Genomic DNA, 14,604 nt, shown 5'->3' with positions numbered 1-14,604 from the left:
AAACAAAACATGGCTTAGGATCTAGGATCAAAGCATCCATGTGGCTCTGGCAGTGGGCGGAGGAAGTGTGGCCGTGGGGGTGGAGGACGTGGGGGAGGAGCTCTGGCCACTGAAGCCCTGCCAGCTTGGCCTCTGTCCTTGGCCAGGAGGAGCCCTCCCTCCCTCTGGACTCGGCTGGGACTGGGTGTCTTCAAGTAGCTCCAAGATGTGGCAACCTGTTGTGTCTGTGGAGGGGGATGATTGTCTTCAGGATGTGATTATCTCTTCTGCCAGATGGGATTCTACAAGTTAACCACGTCTGGGTGAAATTTAAGTAACCAGATAATCCTTGGAGGACCCGCTAAACAATGGCATTCACAGGCGTGCAGCATTGGACAACCTCTGGAGACTTCTCTAGTGTTGACCTTTGAACTCATCGCGAAGTTCAAGGGCTACACGATCACCTGAAGACCTCTCGGCCACTTCCCGGTCCTCCCTGGCTGCCCCTTGGGTTCACCAGGCAGGTTGTCACTTCTGATGTGAGTCAAGAGAAGAGCAGTCGGTAGTCCCATGTGAGTTAGGGAACCTACTGGTTTTTCACGTTTCGTCCTGTGGTTGACTTAACCCTCTGCACAGCCTGCAGTATGCTGGACATGTGGACCCTGCCTCCCCGAGTCTCTGGGAGAAGGTTGGGTGCCAGCAGAGCCTTAGCCAGGAGCCACCGCTGCCGTCACCAGGCCTGGCACCTGGCTGGCGCTGTGGGGCTCTCCAGCCTTCCTGACTCCTGGCTGGCGCTCGCTGGGTGACCAGGCCAGCAGGGCTCACAGAAGCCAAGGGAGCTACTCCAGGTCCCATGTCTGACTCTCAGGGAGAACTGGCCGCCTGTGGCATCACCGTGCTGTCTCAGGGGCTGTGGCGCATCTCCTCAGTGACAATGACGCTGGCCATGGCAGTGCCACAAGGCAGGAGAGCAGTGCAAGTCTGGGCAGGGTGGCCCTGGGCTGTGCCCTCCCTCTTCCCACCCTTCCACTTGGTTTCCAGAGGGGTTCCTGAGCCCACAGACCCTGCCCCTGCCACAGGGTCCACGGTGAGACCACTCTCCAAACCCCGACTACCACCATGTGAGGGGCTCTGCCTCCTCACTGTCACTGTTCCTCCCTGTGGTGGCCAAGGTCAAGGACATGGTGGTCACCACCCTGAGCCTGACACTGTGCCAAGTCCAGGATCCCACCTCTCCCTTGAGGGCCCCCCTGCTGGGGGGGGGCTGAATCATGAACCATGTGCTGACCCATGCTGGAAACAGAGGGCCAGGGCAGCTCTGAGGCAGACCCTTCCCTCCTGTCCCAGAGGAGCGGCAGGGTGACTGCTGGCCTGCCTGCTCACTGCCACAACAAAGCAATGAGGAACATCCCACAGTGAGGAGCAGGGGAGGCTGTTCTTGCAAAAGCAGCACTCGGTGGTGGCTCTGCTGAATACTGAGGAGCACAGGTGGTTGGGACAAGGGCGAGCCACCACCAGGCAGCACGCGCTGAGCCCCAGTGTCCACTCCGAAGCTGTGCTCAGGGCTCGGGGCTGCTGGTCTGCGCTCCAGCTGTCCACTCCCGAGCTCCAGGCTATTTGCCACCTTTCTGCTGACACCACTGAGGGTCAGACTGGACTCGGCATCTGGGTGCTCTGAGTTAACCTCACCTGAGGTCTCTCTGCTCAATGACAGGTGCTGTGGCAGCCCTACTGGGTGCCAGGGGACAGAGCAATGAATAAAGACCTATATGGGGTTGGGGAAGGGGACAGTAAATAGGAAGTGAGAATCATAACAACGTCTAAGAAGAAAGCAAATGGAGCCGAGGGGCAGTCGTGGTGGGCTGAGGACCACACTCCAGGTGCTCGGCAGCCTTTCCAGAGAGCGACGTCGGGGCCGGGACCTGCAGGATGTGGGAGCAGTCCCACAGAAGCAGCTGCAAAGGCTGAGGCGCTGGGGGCAGCGGGGGCCTTCCCTGAGCCAGGATGGGCCACCTGGCTGGAAGCTGGAAGAGAGGAGCTGGAGAGAGCAGGCGCCAGGCCGCTGTCTGGGCCACATTTCAGGCCCTGTCTAAAACTGCTGGGCAACACACTCCCCACAGAGGGGGAGGGACCAGGAGCATGGGGACCCCTCGCAGGTGAGTCCAGGTCAGAAGCCACCAGGAGCTGCCTCGAGGCCTCACATCCACTCTAGCCCAGTTCTGCGGATGGAGAATTCGTGAATCTGGAGGTTGTGGGGAGCCTACTAAAGGGATGTCACAATGCTCCTTAGAGGGTCCTGGGAAAGCTCCAGTGTGCACCCAAGCCCCACACTGTGCAGGCACAACGTTTGGGCCACAGAAGATTGACGGCAGAACCAGAAGCCAGTAATTGATGGTGGGATTGATGCGGGACATGGGCACAGGAATCACAGCCTGCAGGAACAAGGAGCACAAATATGAGGTTGAGCTTCGTTATTTAGAGTTGTAGGTTTTTTTTTTTTTTAATTACAAAAAAGCCAAGCAAAACTAGCTCTATGACAAAAGAGGGAAAGAGAATCCATTACAAAGATCTGAGGAGGTCCACACAGCCCCAGGCAGGGAGCAGCACCCCTAGAGGGAGGTCATGAACTGGCCATTGTGGAGACACCTTGTACCTCCCAGCTCTGCCCCTTCCCTCCTGCTTCATTCTGGTGTCTTCTGTCCACAGGAGAGGACCTTGCTGGCCAGGCTGGGGCCAGCTGTTTAGCATGCCCAGCGGCTCAAGGAAGGGAGGTGGGTAGCACTGACAGCCTGGCTGCGGAGCTCCCCTGACCAAGCGGCCGCTGCTGCACCATCGGCTTCCCTCTGCAGGGTGTTTTGAGAGACTGGGAAATCCTCCAGCAGGTGCTCTCTGCCACGGGTCAGAGAAATAGCAGGCAGCAGAAGCAGAGGAACCAAACCACACGACAGACGCATTGCTCTGGAATTGTGCTTTTAGTGAGAAACCCCTCCTTCACACCCACCTGGTACAAAGGGAAGGCAAATGGACCTGGGTCCAAGGGCTGGGGGTTCCCTCTGTTCTCACCAGGATGAGGCAGTGGGACCAGGTCCTCCTCCAGGTAGCTCCCAGGTGCTCCTGGGCTATGTGAAGCATTTCCAATTGGCAGCTGGAAATGGCTTAGGAATTTGTCCTCAGGTTAGTCGCAGGTATTCAGAGGCGGTAAGGAGACAGGCTGTGCTTCAGATCCTCTGATCCCGGCCCTGCCAGGCTCACGCCCTTGAATGCACCTAAGTTCATGAATTTCCTAAGCCCAAGTTTGCTTCCCCTAAACCCTGGAGAGGAACCAGGCACCGGTGCCACCTCCACCGCATTCACAAACTCACAGCCCTACAGAGTTCTTCATGACCTTGTCACATGTGACTTTCCCTTGTCCCCGGGGCAGGTGCGAGAGCGTGGAGCTGGACAATAAAATCCGGGATCTGATAGAGAGAAATGCTTCTCTTGATCCAAAAGGGGTCCCCCCAGAGGCCACGCTGAGTCACAGGAATGCATGTCCTCCAAAGGTAAGAAGGCTTCCTCCTCAAATCTCCCTCCCTGCCCGACTGCTTGCTCCAGGAGGAGTGTGCGGGACAGTCCCACACATTCACTGCAGGCAGCCCTTCCTGGAGGGCCCGGTGCTGAGCACCACAGGGCTTCCCTCTCAGTCACTTCCTGCTGCTGAGAGTCCTGGGCAGAGGCCCCTCCAGGCAGGAGCAGGACCCGAGGGGGGGTCCCCACGGGCAGGCGTGCTCCGCAGCCGCACTGCTCCTGCCCTGCCTTGGGCTTTTTGTTGTTGTTGTTGTTGTTGTTGTTGTTGTTGTTGTTTCCTTGTTCTTTGCTTGAAAGTCAAAGGCGTTTGAATTTCCTCTTTGAAGATGTTCATCTGTGGTACTTTGTTTAAGCAAATAAAATTCAAGATTCAGCTTGAGCTAAGAATTCTGTGGACCACATTTAGAAACACATGAGAAGGGCCCCCTGAACTCTTCTGCTCCCTGATGGTCCTAGGGTCATCTGCAATGACCACCTACTTAGTGGTCACCAGAGACTGTAAGGAGCGGAGTCGAGAGCACACCTGGCATAAAGAGTTTAGACCTACCGGTAACTTCAGCTCTCCTTTCTGTATGCACGTGGCAGGTGCAGATCACCGAGGGACTTCTGTGGTGCTGGTGGACCTTGGTCTCCCTGAACAAATATTTGCTCTATTATAGCTAGCGTGCGTCCACACCTGGTATCCCCGTCTCTTAAAGGAAGTCTCAGAACCCAACCTTGGGTCTGCCTGACATCACCAGGGGACACCCCACTCCTGGGCATGTCTGCACTGGCAGCCTGTGCGTGCTTCTCTCTGTCTCTCACACACACACATACACACACACACTCACACACATATACACACGCACACACACTTACACACACACATACACGCACATACACATACACACTCACACACACATTCTCATACACACTCACACACACACTCTCTCACACACACACACACTCACACTCACACGCACACACACTTACACACACTCACACCCACCTGCTTTTAATCCCCAGTGTCCGGGCCCTCGGGCCCCGTGGCTGTCACCCTCCAAGTCCCACGTGCCCCGACAGCCTCCCGCCCTCAGGACTCTCCAGCTGGAACTTCCTTACCGGTGACACCTCTCTGCACGCTCTTTGCCAGCCTCACGCTCATGCGTCCCTTCTGCTTCTGGGGCTTCATGGAGAGGCGTCTCCCTCCCAGACCCGGCGTCTCCACACCTCGAGGCGCAGGGCGGGCTGTTCCCACCACCGTCAGCTGGTGTTTCCCGTCCTCCGTCCTCCTCCCCAGGGTGAGCGCTGAGCCCTGGCTAAGGAGACTCAGGGAGCTGGAAGGGGCCTGGGGAGGCGGGGAGGGGGTGGACCACGGGAGCCTCAGGTGGCAGGGGCCCTGGGCTGAGGTGGGACACACCCCTTACAGCCAGTCGCCAGCCACACCAGGGCCTGGGCCTTAGCCTCTCCATCACCTGCCAGTCAACGTTGTGCTTGACGGTCCACTGAGCCCCAGAGAGACCACGTCACCTCCCGGGCCGTGTGGGGCACTCCCCGCCATCACAGGGCTGTAACGCCGACCCGAGGCGCAGTGGCCTGGCACCTCCATCTCACTCGTCTCCTCCTGTGCACGTGCCACCACCTACTGACTCAACCTGCTCCAAAACCCTGCTCACCGGCACGGGCCGTGCAGATCCCCAAACACCCTGTCCCCTCTGGCCTCTCCTGCCCACTCGCCCCTCTGGTCACCTGCCTGCTCCCTTGGAGGGCTCAGGCCCTGTCCACGTCCTGGGACGCAGGCTGAGGCCCGACATGGTGAACCTGTCTTCCCCACTGGCCCTGGGCCCTGGGGGAGGACCTGTCTGCTCCCTGAAGGCACTGAGTTCCATGGCAGATTTGGAAGACAACAATAGTAAACCACTAGCTTGACTTCGAGAGCCACGGTCAAGCTAGACGTGCCATCAATTCGCCCCTAGAATTCCCCTAGTGTGCTCGGAGTCTGCCAGGGAAGTGGCAGGAACAGGGACTCAGAGACCCACCGCTAACTCTCGGCTGGAGGCCACTGTGTGGTCTTTTCTGTGAAGTCACTGACTGCCAGGGGTTCGGAGGCTCACTGGTCATTGCTGCCTGCAGATGAGATTTGTGCCAAGCTCCGGAGCACTGGTGGGTGCCCCGGCTGTGCCAACCCTGCCTGGGTGAGATATGTCCTCCTGAGCCCCCAAGTCACCACACACGGGTGCTCCCTGCCCTGGAATAGATACTCATTCCCTGCGTGCACCTTGGAGTCCCAGTATCTGCTGAAGGACGCGTCACCTCCTCTTGGTCTCCCATCACAGGGGCTTTAGCTGCTGCTGTTCGGTGCCCACTCTGGGCCAGCATCCTGCAGAACATTCCTCTACGTCCAGCTGTTCAACCCTGACCCCCTGCAGATGGGAAGCTCAGGTTCCAGGAGGTTGAGATATCTCCTCATGGGCTGATAGGATGGAGATTCTGGACCTCAAATGGGACCAAGTGGAAGCATCGCCCCGCACTTCCTGCTTCCCTCACATCAGGGCCATCTGGGAGCTGGGCCAGAGCTCAAGCAGATGCAGAGGATGCTGTCATCAGAGTGGACCCCACCCAGGCCTAACACACCACACTCGATCCAGCCACCGTGGCCTGCCTGTCTTCCTGGAGTCTGCGCCCTCCCTCCCACCCTCCCTCCAGCACCTTCCTCAGTCTCCCTCCCACGATGTCTCCACGTATTTGAATCCAGAGCAAACCCTGCTTTGCCTGCTGGAGTCTGCTGCGCTGCCAGTTGCACAGCAGCCCTCTGTGCAGGGGAGAGCTACGCTCAGGACGGAGCAAACCTTCACACTCTCGCGGAGATCCTGATAGAACCGAAACAGGTGCAAGAAGATCCCTGTTAGGGTGAAACAAGAGAGAGCCGATGGCGGTTAGGGACGGTGCAGGGCTCCTCCGCTTTCCCACTGAATGGAGTCAGCGTCGGAGTGGGAGGCAGACTCCTTTTCAGGAGCTGGGAATCGGTTTCTTCATGGCTCCACGAGATGGGAAGGGGGTAGCGGAATGGAGAAATGATTTGATGAAGGGGCCTGAGCCGTGTGGAGTTCCCTTTTCACTAACCAGCGTTGCCAAGAAGGAGTGGAGAGGGGGAATCAGAACCGAGAAGGAAGCCGGGTGACTCATGGCTTCGAGGAAATGAGCAGCGTTCCCGATGAACGGGAGAAAGTCCACCCACACCCAAGCGCATGGGGTGTGTAGCCAGCAGCCGCAGGAGGTCAGTGCACAGAGGTCACCCGCGTCTCGGTGGCTGAGGAAAAGCAGCTGCCTCGGTGCGTTGGTGTTGAGATTGCCAAATGTATTAAAAATAGGCCTGGTGACAAAGAGGAAGAGGGACAAAAGAAAAGAAAAGTGGGTGGTTCTCCTTGACGGAAGGCTCTAATCCGTTCCTGAGGGTGTGGCCTGAATCTGGAGGATGGTGGGTCTCTGATAGAGTTCAGAGGGACCGTCGGCTCTGCAGCCTGAGTGCAGGAGTACTGCTCCTCAAGTTACCTGCAGGGACATAGGTGTGACTTCATGGTGTCCTTCGCAGACGTGGACAGTTAGGATCCAGAATGCACGTCAGTGGAGGAATCGTGAGGACACAGGTGGATGAAGTCCTCTTTAGAGAGCAATGGCTGTCGTAAAACAGGGCTCCCGGGCGGAGAGCAGGAAGACTCCAAGTGGCGCTTGGTGGTGAAGGGCTAGGACCCCTGGGCTGGAGCCTGTTTGTGGAATTCTGTCCTGACGTCATTTCTTTTTTTTTTGGGTGCCAGGGATTGAACTGGGGGGCACTCAGCCCCTGAGCCGCATCTGCAACCCTATTTTGTATTTTATTTAGAGACGGGGTCTATGAGCACCTTGCTTTTGCCAAGACTGGCTTTGAACTCGTGATCTTCCTGAGCTGCTGGATTACAGGGGTGCACCACCACACCCGGCCTGATGTTATTTTAAAGATACGATTTTATTGCCAAAATAGTAAATTTTATGCATCCTATTCTCAGCCATACCCATCCCCAAGACACATCCGTTTGTATAATTAAAGAACAATCGAGAGTGACAAATGCCCCCAAGTTGGGGCGACTAGTTTACAAATAAGTGCTCTAAATATGCTTTCTGACGGATCTCGGGAACTGGCAGCGTGGTCTCTGTGTCAAAGCACCTGTGCTCTGCTCCGCCCATCTCCACCTTCTCCTGGCCACCCTCAAGTCCACTACTCGCAGCCCTGCTGAGGCCAAACGCACGGCCAGCCACCGCCCTTGATCAGCTGCCCTCAGTGAGGTAAAAGGGGAAAAAAGGTCGCGGAGTGTACGACGGGTGGACACCACACCCAGCGAGACACATCCTGATGCCGTGGCAAACTGACACACCGGCCTGCAGGTGCCCTCCGTGAGAAGCCAGGACAGCGTCTTGAAGCCTTCTCCTGACGGCCGTTTCCACCAGTGCCGGGAAACCGCCAACCTGGAGCGGGCGTGAGGTGCCCCGGGTTAAGGAGAACCAACCGAGTGGAGTTGTCTGAGAATCTGGTCTGCCTTTGGACTCTTTCTCCCTGTCTTTCCTTTTCTCCTTTCTCTCTCCCTCCCTCCCTCCCTCCCTCCCTCCCCCATTCTTCCCCTCCCTCCCTCCCTCCCCCATTCTTCCCCTCCCTCCCTCCCTCCCCCATTCTTCCCCTCCCTCCCTCCCTCCCCCATTCTTCCCCTCCCTCCCTCCCTCCCCCATTCTTCCCCTCCCTCCCTCCCTCCCCCATTCTTCCCCTCCCTCCCTCCCTCCCCCATTCTTCCCCTCCCTCCCTCCCTCCCCCATTCTTCCTCTCCCTCCCTCCCTCCCCCATTCTTCCCCTCCCTCCCTCCCCCATTCTTCCCCTCCCTCCCTCCCTCTCCCATTCTTCCCCTCCCTCCCTCCCTCCCCCATTCTTCCCCTCCCTCCCTCCCTCCCTCCCCCATTCTTCCTCTCCCCCCTCCCTCCCTCCCTCCCTTCCTGTCTTCTTTGGGGTTTTGACTTGGAGGCAGATATCGGCTTTGAGTACCTTTGGATTGGGCTGGGGAGGATGTTGGGTGGATGCGAACCTCCGTCTGGACAGCCCCTCTCTCCCCGGGCCTAGAGGAAGTGCTTCAGTAGTTCAGAGTGCCCGGCCGGCGTGCCCAGAGGGTACCAGGGAAACTGCAAACTATGGGAAGGCAACACACGCTTTTCTGTAACCACATTGTTGAAAAAATGTACCAAGTTTCTCTTTTCTTTTCCCTGCTTTTAAACCTAAATTAACCATTTTTCATCAAAATAAGAACTTGATAATCCATCCCATCTCCCTAATCCAAGACCAGGTTCCAGGAGCAAAGAAAGGTGATTTGTTCATCGAAAGCAGAGAGGCTTTGCCCTAGGTCTCCCGCAGTCTCCTGCTTACACCATGGTCTGTTCCCGAGGGAGGGAGGCCTGCAGTGTCCAGCCCTGTCACCTGAGGCAGCACAAAGGCAGCAGGGGCACAGAGCTGTCTGGTGGCGTCCACTCCACAGAGGTGGGGAACATGTGCTCTGTGGTATGCAGCGCTGGGGGAACGACCAGGGGAGGTGGCTGCAGCGCTGGGCAGGGAGTGGCGTCCAACAGGAGGACAGCGAGGTCCACACTGTGGCTCCCTGTGGGGGATGAGCTGTGTGGACATTGGGGAGAAGCCTCCTGGGCAGGAGAGGGGCTCAAGGGCCTGCAGCGCAGCCGGAGGTGAAGCAGTGTGAGCAAAAAGAAGGAGGCGGGAGAGGTCAGAGGCTCAGCCAGCCGCGGGGCCCCTTGACCACTGGGAAGAGTCTGCCTTGGCTCTGGGTGAGATGGACAGCCACCGGCCGGTCTCAGCAGAGGAGGGACAGGAAAGGACATTTGAAAGCCTCACCCTGTACTGATTGTGGCTGGGCCAGGAGAGCCCTTGGGGTACCTGAGTGTCTGGCTAGCAGAAAAGGCTTGCTGGCCTTCCAGAGAGGCCAGCCAGACACAACCAGACATCAGTCACTGCTGGACATGCTCCTAAGAAAGCTCCTGCTGGATAAGACCCGGAAGCCAACAGGACAGCCCTCATGCTGAACCAGTGATAAAAGGCCTGTCATCTCACCTGCCCCGCATGGCAGGAGGCCCGGAGTCTCTGGTTCCTGAGGCCGTGGTGGACAGAGCCTGCAGAGTGTGCAGATAAACTGGGCACAGACTTTGATGTACAAGGTGGCTGAAAGACAACTCCAGGCTTGGTGTTCTGGGAAGTGAGACGTGTTCCTTCCCATGGGGAAGAAGGTTGTGTGGGGAGATCAGGAAACAGGCTTCCTGCAGCTGGAGGGGCAGGGCTCTGAGGTCCCCACAGAGAGGACGAGCCGGCAACTAAGGGGGCTCTGGGGCCGCCCTGCCCACCCGGGCCTGGTGGACACGGTGGCAGGCATGGTCCTTGCCCAGGGTAACCTTGCTAGTCTGTTCCCTGGCTCGCTCTGGCGGGCCTTCCCGTGTCACAGGCACCACGCATCTCAGGCCTGCTGGTCCTGAAAAGCCACTCGTCACAAGTCTGCTGTGCCCCAGGGTCCTCAGGGTCCCCTAAGGAGACCCGTCGTGACCTCCTTCCCGTCCTCCTCGGATGCCCCATGAACCTGCTCCAGGTAAATGGGCGCGCTGTCACCCGGGGCCTCAGCCTTGCCCCCTCTGCTCTGGTGAGGTGCAGAGCCCTGCCACCCCTCGAGGCCCAGCAGATGCCCACTCCCCGGCTGGGAAAGCCTCCTCACGCTCCCAGGGGCTTTGGTGTCCTCACCATTATTCCCCGGCTTCTCTTTGCATCCCAGCTTTTCACAGATGCCTGTGTGTACACACACTGTGCACACCTGCACACATCTGCGTGGACATATGAAACTGGGTTTAAGAGTGTGTGTGTGCATGTGTACGTGTAGATGTGTGTACATTTAACGTGTGTACGTGTATATGTGAACGTGTGTGTGTGTGTGTGTGTGTGTGTGCTCACACCCCTGTACACATCACTGGAAGCAGGGTCTCTGCTTGGTTTGGGATGTGCTCCGTGCCGAGCGCTGTGACTGACGTGTGGGTTTGGGCCAGTCCCTTCCCTCTGTCGTGTGACTCAGGGAGTGTTCCTAGGTCAGGTCAAGCTGCTGGTCCTAGTGCTGACCTGTGTGGCCAGGGAGGGCAGCCCGGGGAGGAGGGCTGGGCGGAGGCTGAGCCCCAGGCCCTCGCGTCACCAGTGGCAGAGTGCACTCAGGTGACAGCTGCAGAGGGATGGCAGTAGCTCCTTCTTGTGTCCCTCTTGTTGGTTTTGTCCCTCTAGTCACACAGGAGATGAGGGGTCATCAGAGCAGCCTTGGAAGAGGGGACACAGTTCTCTCACTGAGACTTCTCCTGAAGCTGAGCAGACTCCCCAGAGCAGGGCACCTGTGTGGGCGGGGGTGAGCCGGGCAGGGTGAGCCGGGCAGGGTGAGCCGGGCAGGGGGAGCCGGGCACGTGCCACAGGTGCCCGTCGCTCCTGGCAGGTCTGCGGGAGCTCCACTGTGCCCAGCTGAGCTGCAGCTCTCCAGAGCATGGCGTGAACCTGCAGGGCTCTAGGGGCCGTTGGCTGTTACCCCCAGCAGACGGTGACCGAGATGCAAAAGTGCGGGTTTGTGCTTCACAGAGGCCACCGCCTAGTGGAGGGCCATCGGGGGACCCTGAGAGGCTGGTGCAAGGGATGGTGCTGCGAGAAACCGCCCTGTAAACCCCTGGGTTACTGTGACCGATAGAGAAGAGGAGGGAGGGAACCTAGGACTTTATAGACGACTCTGTGCCTTCGTCCTGTGTGCTCTTGTGTGTCCATGTGAGTCTGTGTGTTCCCATGTGTCTGTGTGTGGGTCTGTGTGGGTCCATGTGTGTCTGTGTGTGCCTATCTCTGTGTCTGTGTATATTGGGTCTATGTGTGTGTCCATGTGTGTCTGTGTATGTATCTACCTCTGTGTGTTTTCCTGTGTGTGTTGGGTCTATGTGTGTGTGTTTATGTGTGTGTGTGTTTATCTGTGTCAATGCATTTGTGCCTATGTATTTATATCTGTGTTTATCTGTGTATCTCTGTGTTGGGTCTGTGTGTGTGCGTGTGTGTGTGTGTGTCTATGTCTGTTTATGTATCTGCATGTGTCTGTGTGTCTGTGAGTTCTGTCTGCATGTGTCTGTGGGTTGGATCTATGTGTGTGTGTGTGGATGTCTGTGTTTATCTGTGTCTGTGTGTCGGGTCTGCATGTGTCTGTGTGTCTGTGTGTTGGGTCTATGTGTGTGTGTGTGTGTGTGTGTGTGTCTGTGAGTGTTTTGGAGGAAACTTGCTTTACCACAGCATTTCCCCTCCTGGAGAAAGAACCTCTGTTGGCACAGAGTGGCCTCCAGAGGCCTCTTCCCCTGCCCTGAGGTCAGTGTGTTGGTGGTCAGTGGGCTTTCAGAGCTCTGAGTGGACAGTGAGTCCCACCTGCATCTGTGGACACTGCTTCGGGCCAGCCCACTCCCTCTCACTCCTGCCCATCTTGTAAACAGACCAAAGACCAGCGGTGAGTCCCTGAACGTGGAGCGAGGCACAGCTGGGTCCCGAGGCCCCTCATTCAGCACAGTGCTGAAGGTGGCCCTGCGCAGTGCTGGGACAGGTGGCCGGGGGGACAGGGAATGAACATTGCCATGCTGGCTGTGCACTCCCTCGGGTGGGGGAACCCAAGCCGAGGTCCAGGTGGGAGGGCGGCCTGGCAAAGGGCTGGGGGCCGAGCCGCACGTGCCAGGGCCCAGGGAGGATGTGTGTGTGTGTGTGTGTGTGTGTGTGTGTGTGTGTGTGTGTCTGTGTTCATCTGTGGCTGGGCAGGAGCACAGGGGAGCGCAGGACAGTGGGAGGGAGGCCAGGCCTGCAGCCCCTCGCCTCCTGGGGAGTTCCTCGTCCTCTGTGAACCTGAAGACCTCACGGCAGCCCGAACAGCCCGTCAGGCTGGGAGCCGGCTGGTCGCTCCTGGGTCCCTCCAGAGCCCCTTATTCCCTTGTTTGTACACCTGGCCTCCTGTGCCACCGACCAGCAAGCCCCGGAGCCTTGGTCCACTGGTGTAGCACCTCCCACCCCAGGTTTTCCTGCGGTACCCGTCTCGAGCTCCGCTGCAAAGTGGCAGGAGTCCCCTCACTAAAGCAGAACATCAGAGCAAAAAGATGCCATTTCAGGTGCCTGGTGACAGTCCCCCCTGACCTGTGGAAAGGACGGCCAGTCTGAGAACCAAGGTTGACCTTCTGCCAAATGTAGATTCGATTTGCAAACAAGGCCCATTTTTCTTTGAAATGAAGTATTTTCTTTTAGTTCTGTAAGAATCAGTGGCACTTGGAGCGTCCTGTGTGACGCCTGGGTTCCACAGCTACACCCCATGCCAGAGACCATGCCTGCAGGGAACATGGAGTGGTCCCTCCCTGCTCTGGGAGACACACGGAGTCCATGGCACTTGGACCACTGAGGAAGGGCTCCCCCGGGCCCAGGCTTTCTGCAGTGGGAACTTCCTCCTCCAGTGGGAGAAACTGCCAGTAAAGGAAGAAGGACGATTTACATACCCAGGCAAGGCTGCTCTGCCGGCTTAGTCACAGCCTGCCGCTTGAGACATCCTGGGAAATCCCTCTCTGGAAGAGGAGAGTTAAAGTCCGGGTTTCTGCGCTTATAAGCCTTATTCCGAGTCATTCACAGGCAGAGTCACCTCCCTTTGTTTTTAATGGCAAACGATCATTGTGATTTTTCTATCATGAGTTAGTGGTGGGGTGTGCTTTGCCAATTCTGCATTTTGGTTTTACCCTGAACACACCATACGAGACTCTCCCGCTCTTCTTTCTGCTTCCCAAGACTCCCAGGAAAACAGCTTCTGTGGCACATTTTGTCCAGGGCACAGCTGGAATGAGCACTGTGGACAGTTCCGCGGACCAAGCAGAGGTAAGAACACGCTTCTGGGGATGGCTTGGCCTCGAGGGTAATGGACAGTGAATGAATGGAGGTGCTTTCTTAGTTTCTTAATAAAAGATAACCAAGGTATAATGAGAAACTGACCACATATTTCATTTAGATATCTAAGTGGTGGTGCTGAAATTTTAATATCTACAAGTTGGCATGGGTATTATGGTAGAGAAAGAAATGCCCAGACACTGTGAATATAGATCGTGCTCTGTAGGAAGTACTTACAGGGAATTATTGCATATGGGGGACATTTTTTCTGTACTAGAACTCAGTCATTAGAAATCTTTGCACTTATTGCAATATCAGATGCCTTTTTAGCAACTGAAAAGCAAAGCAAATCCAAGTGAAATTTCCCCCAAATTTTAGTATTTGGTTGATTTTGCCATATTTTAATACACACTTGAGTCATCTAAGCCATGGCAAAATTTAGACTGATCTTCAGAGAAAGCCCTGGAGATACAGCTGTGGCTGACAAGCCCAGGGTCTTCTCCTCCCCCCTCCCTATTTCCCCAATTACAAAGACCACTGCTGAGTCTCAGAAATCAGCGCTCCTCCAGCTCCAGATAGACCCCTTTGAAAATCCAGTATCTGTATCTTATTTATAAAATAAGAATCAAGGTCAGAGTGTTTTATAATTTTTTCCAGAAAAAAATTATTTAGGGAAACAAATCAGCCCACTGCCGAGTTGTCCACATCTGCACTCCCAGAAGGCAAGAGCCTACAGATGTTTTATGGTCACAGAGTTTTTTCCACCTCACAAGTGCAAGGAGGGCTTTTCGAGGACCCCAGATTGACATTTCCGAGTGTGAGCGGGGATGGCAGGATATTGACTTACTAGGAACCATGACGACTGAGGACGTTGGTTAGGCACAGAGACACCATTTCAGAAGTCTCAACCCAGTGTCCGGGGCACTCTGTGTCAGGGGACCTGGACTTGCTCCCTGTTGCTGCACCACTGGGTGCTCAGCTCAGCCCACACCAAGTAGGGCTGGCTCTCAGCACATGCCAGATCCAAGATGCTTAGTGGGTCAGTCAGTTCTAATCTCGTTTCTTAAAAGTCTTCTCCCCAAGGAGAAGGTCACTCACAGGAACCA

At 56.6% G+C, this 14,604-nt stretch overlaps 1 protein-coding gene across 1 annotated transcript in view; it reads left to right on the top strand.

Annotated features, from left to right (window-relative positions):
• The first annotated feature begins 2,118 nt into the window (after window positions 1-2,118).
• The window catches only part of Tnip3 (TNFAIP3 interacting protein 3), a 57,929-nt gene continuing 45,443 nt past the window's right edge, over window positions 2,119-14,604 (top strand). The window contains exons 1-3 of the mRNA XM_077803519.1: window positions 2,119-2,135; window positions 3,401-3,521; window positions 13,403-13,489. Of these exons, the coding sequence (XP_077659645.1) occupies window positions 2,119-2,135; window positions 3,401-3,521; window positions 13,403-13,489 (225 nt within the window). The remainder of the gene's footprint in view (window positions 2,136-3,400; window positions 3,522-13,402; window positions 13,490-14,604) is intronic.

Source organism: Urocitellus parryii, chromosome 10 (genome assembly GCF_045843805.1).
Source record: "Urocitellus parryii isolate mUroPar1 chromosome 10, mUroPar1.hap1, whole genome shotgun sequence".
In the NCBI taxonomy this organism is placed as follows: Eukaryota; Metazoa; Chordata; class Mammalia; order Rodentia; family Sciuridae; genus Urocitellus; species Urocitellus parryii.
This window is presented reverse-complemented; position numbering and strand designations above follow the sequence as displayed.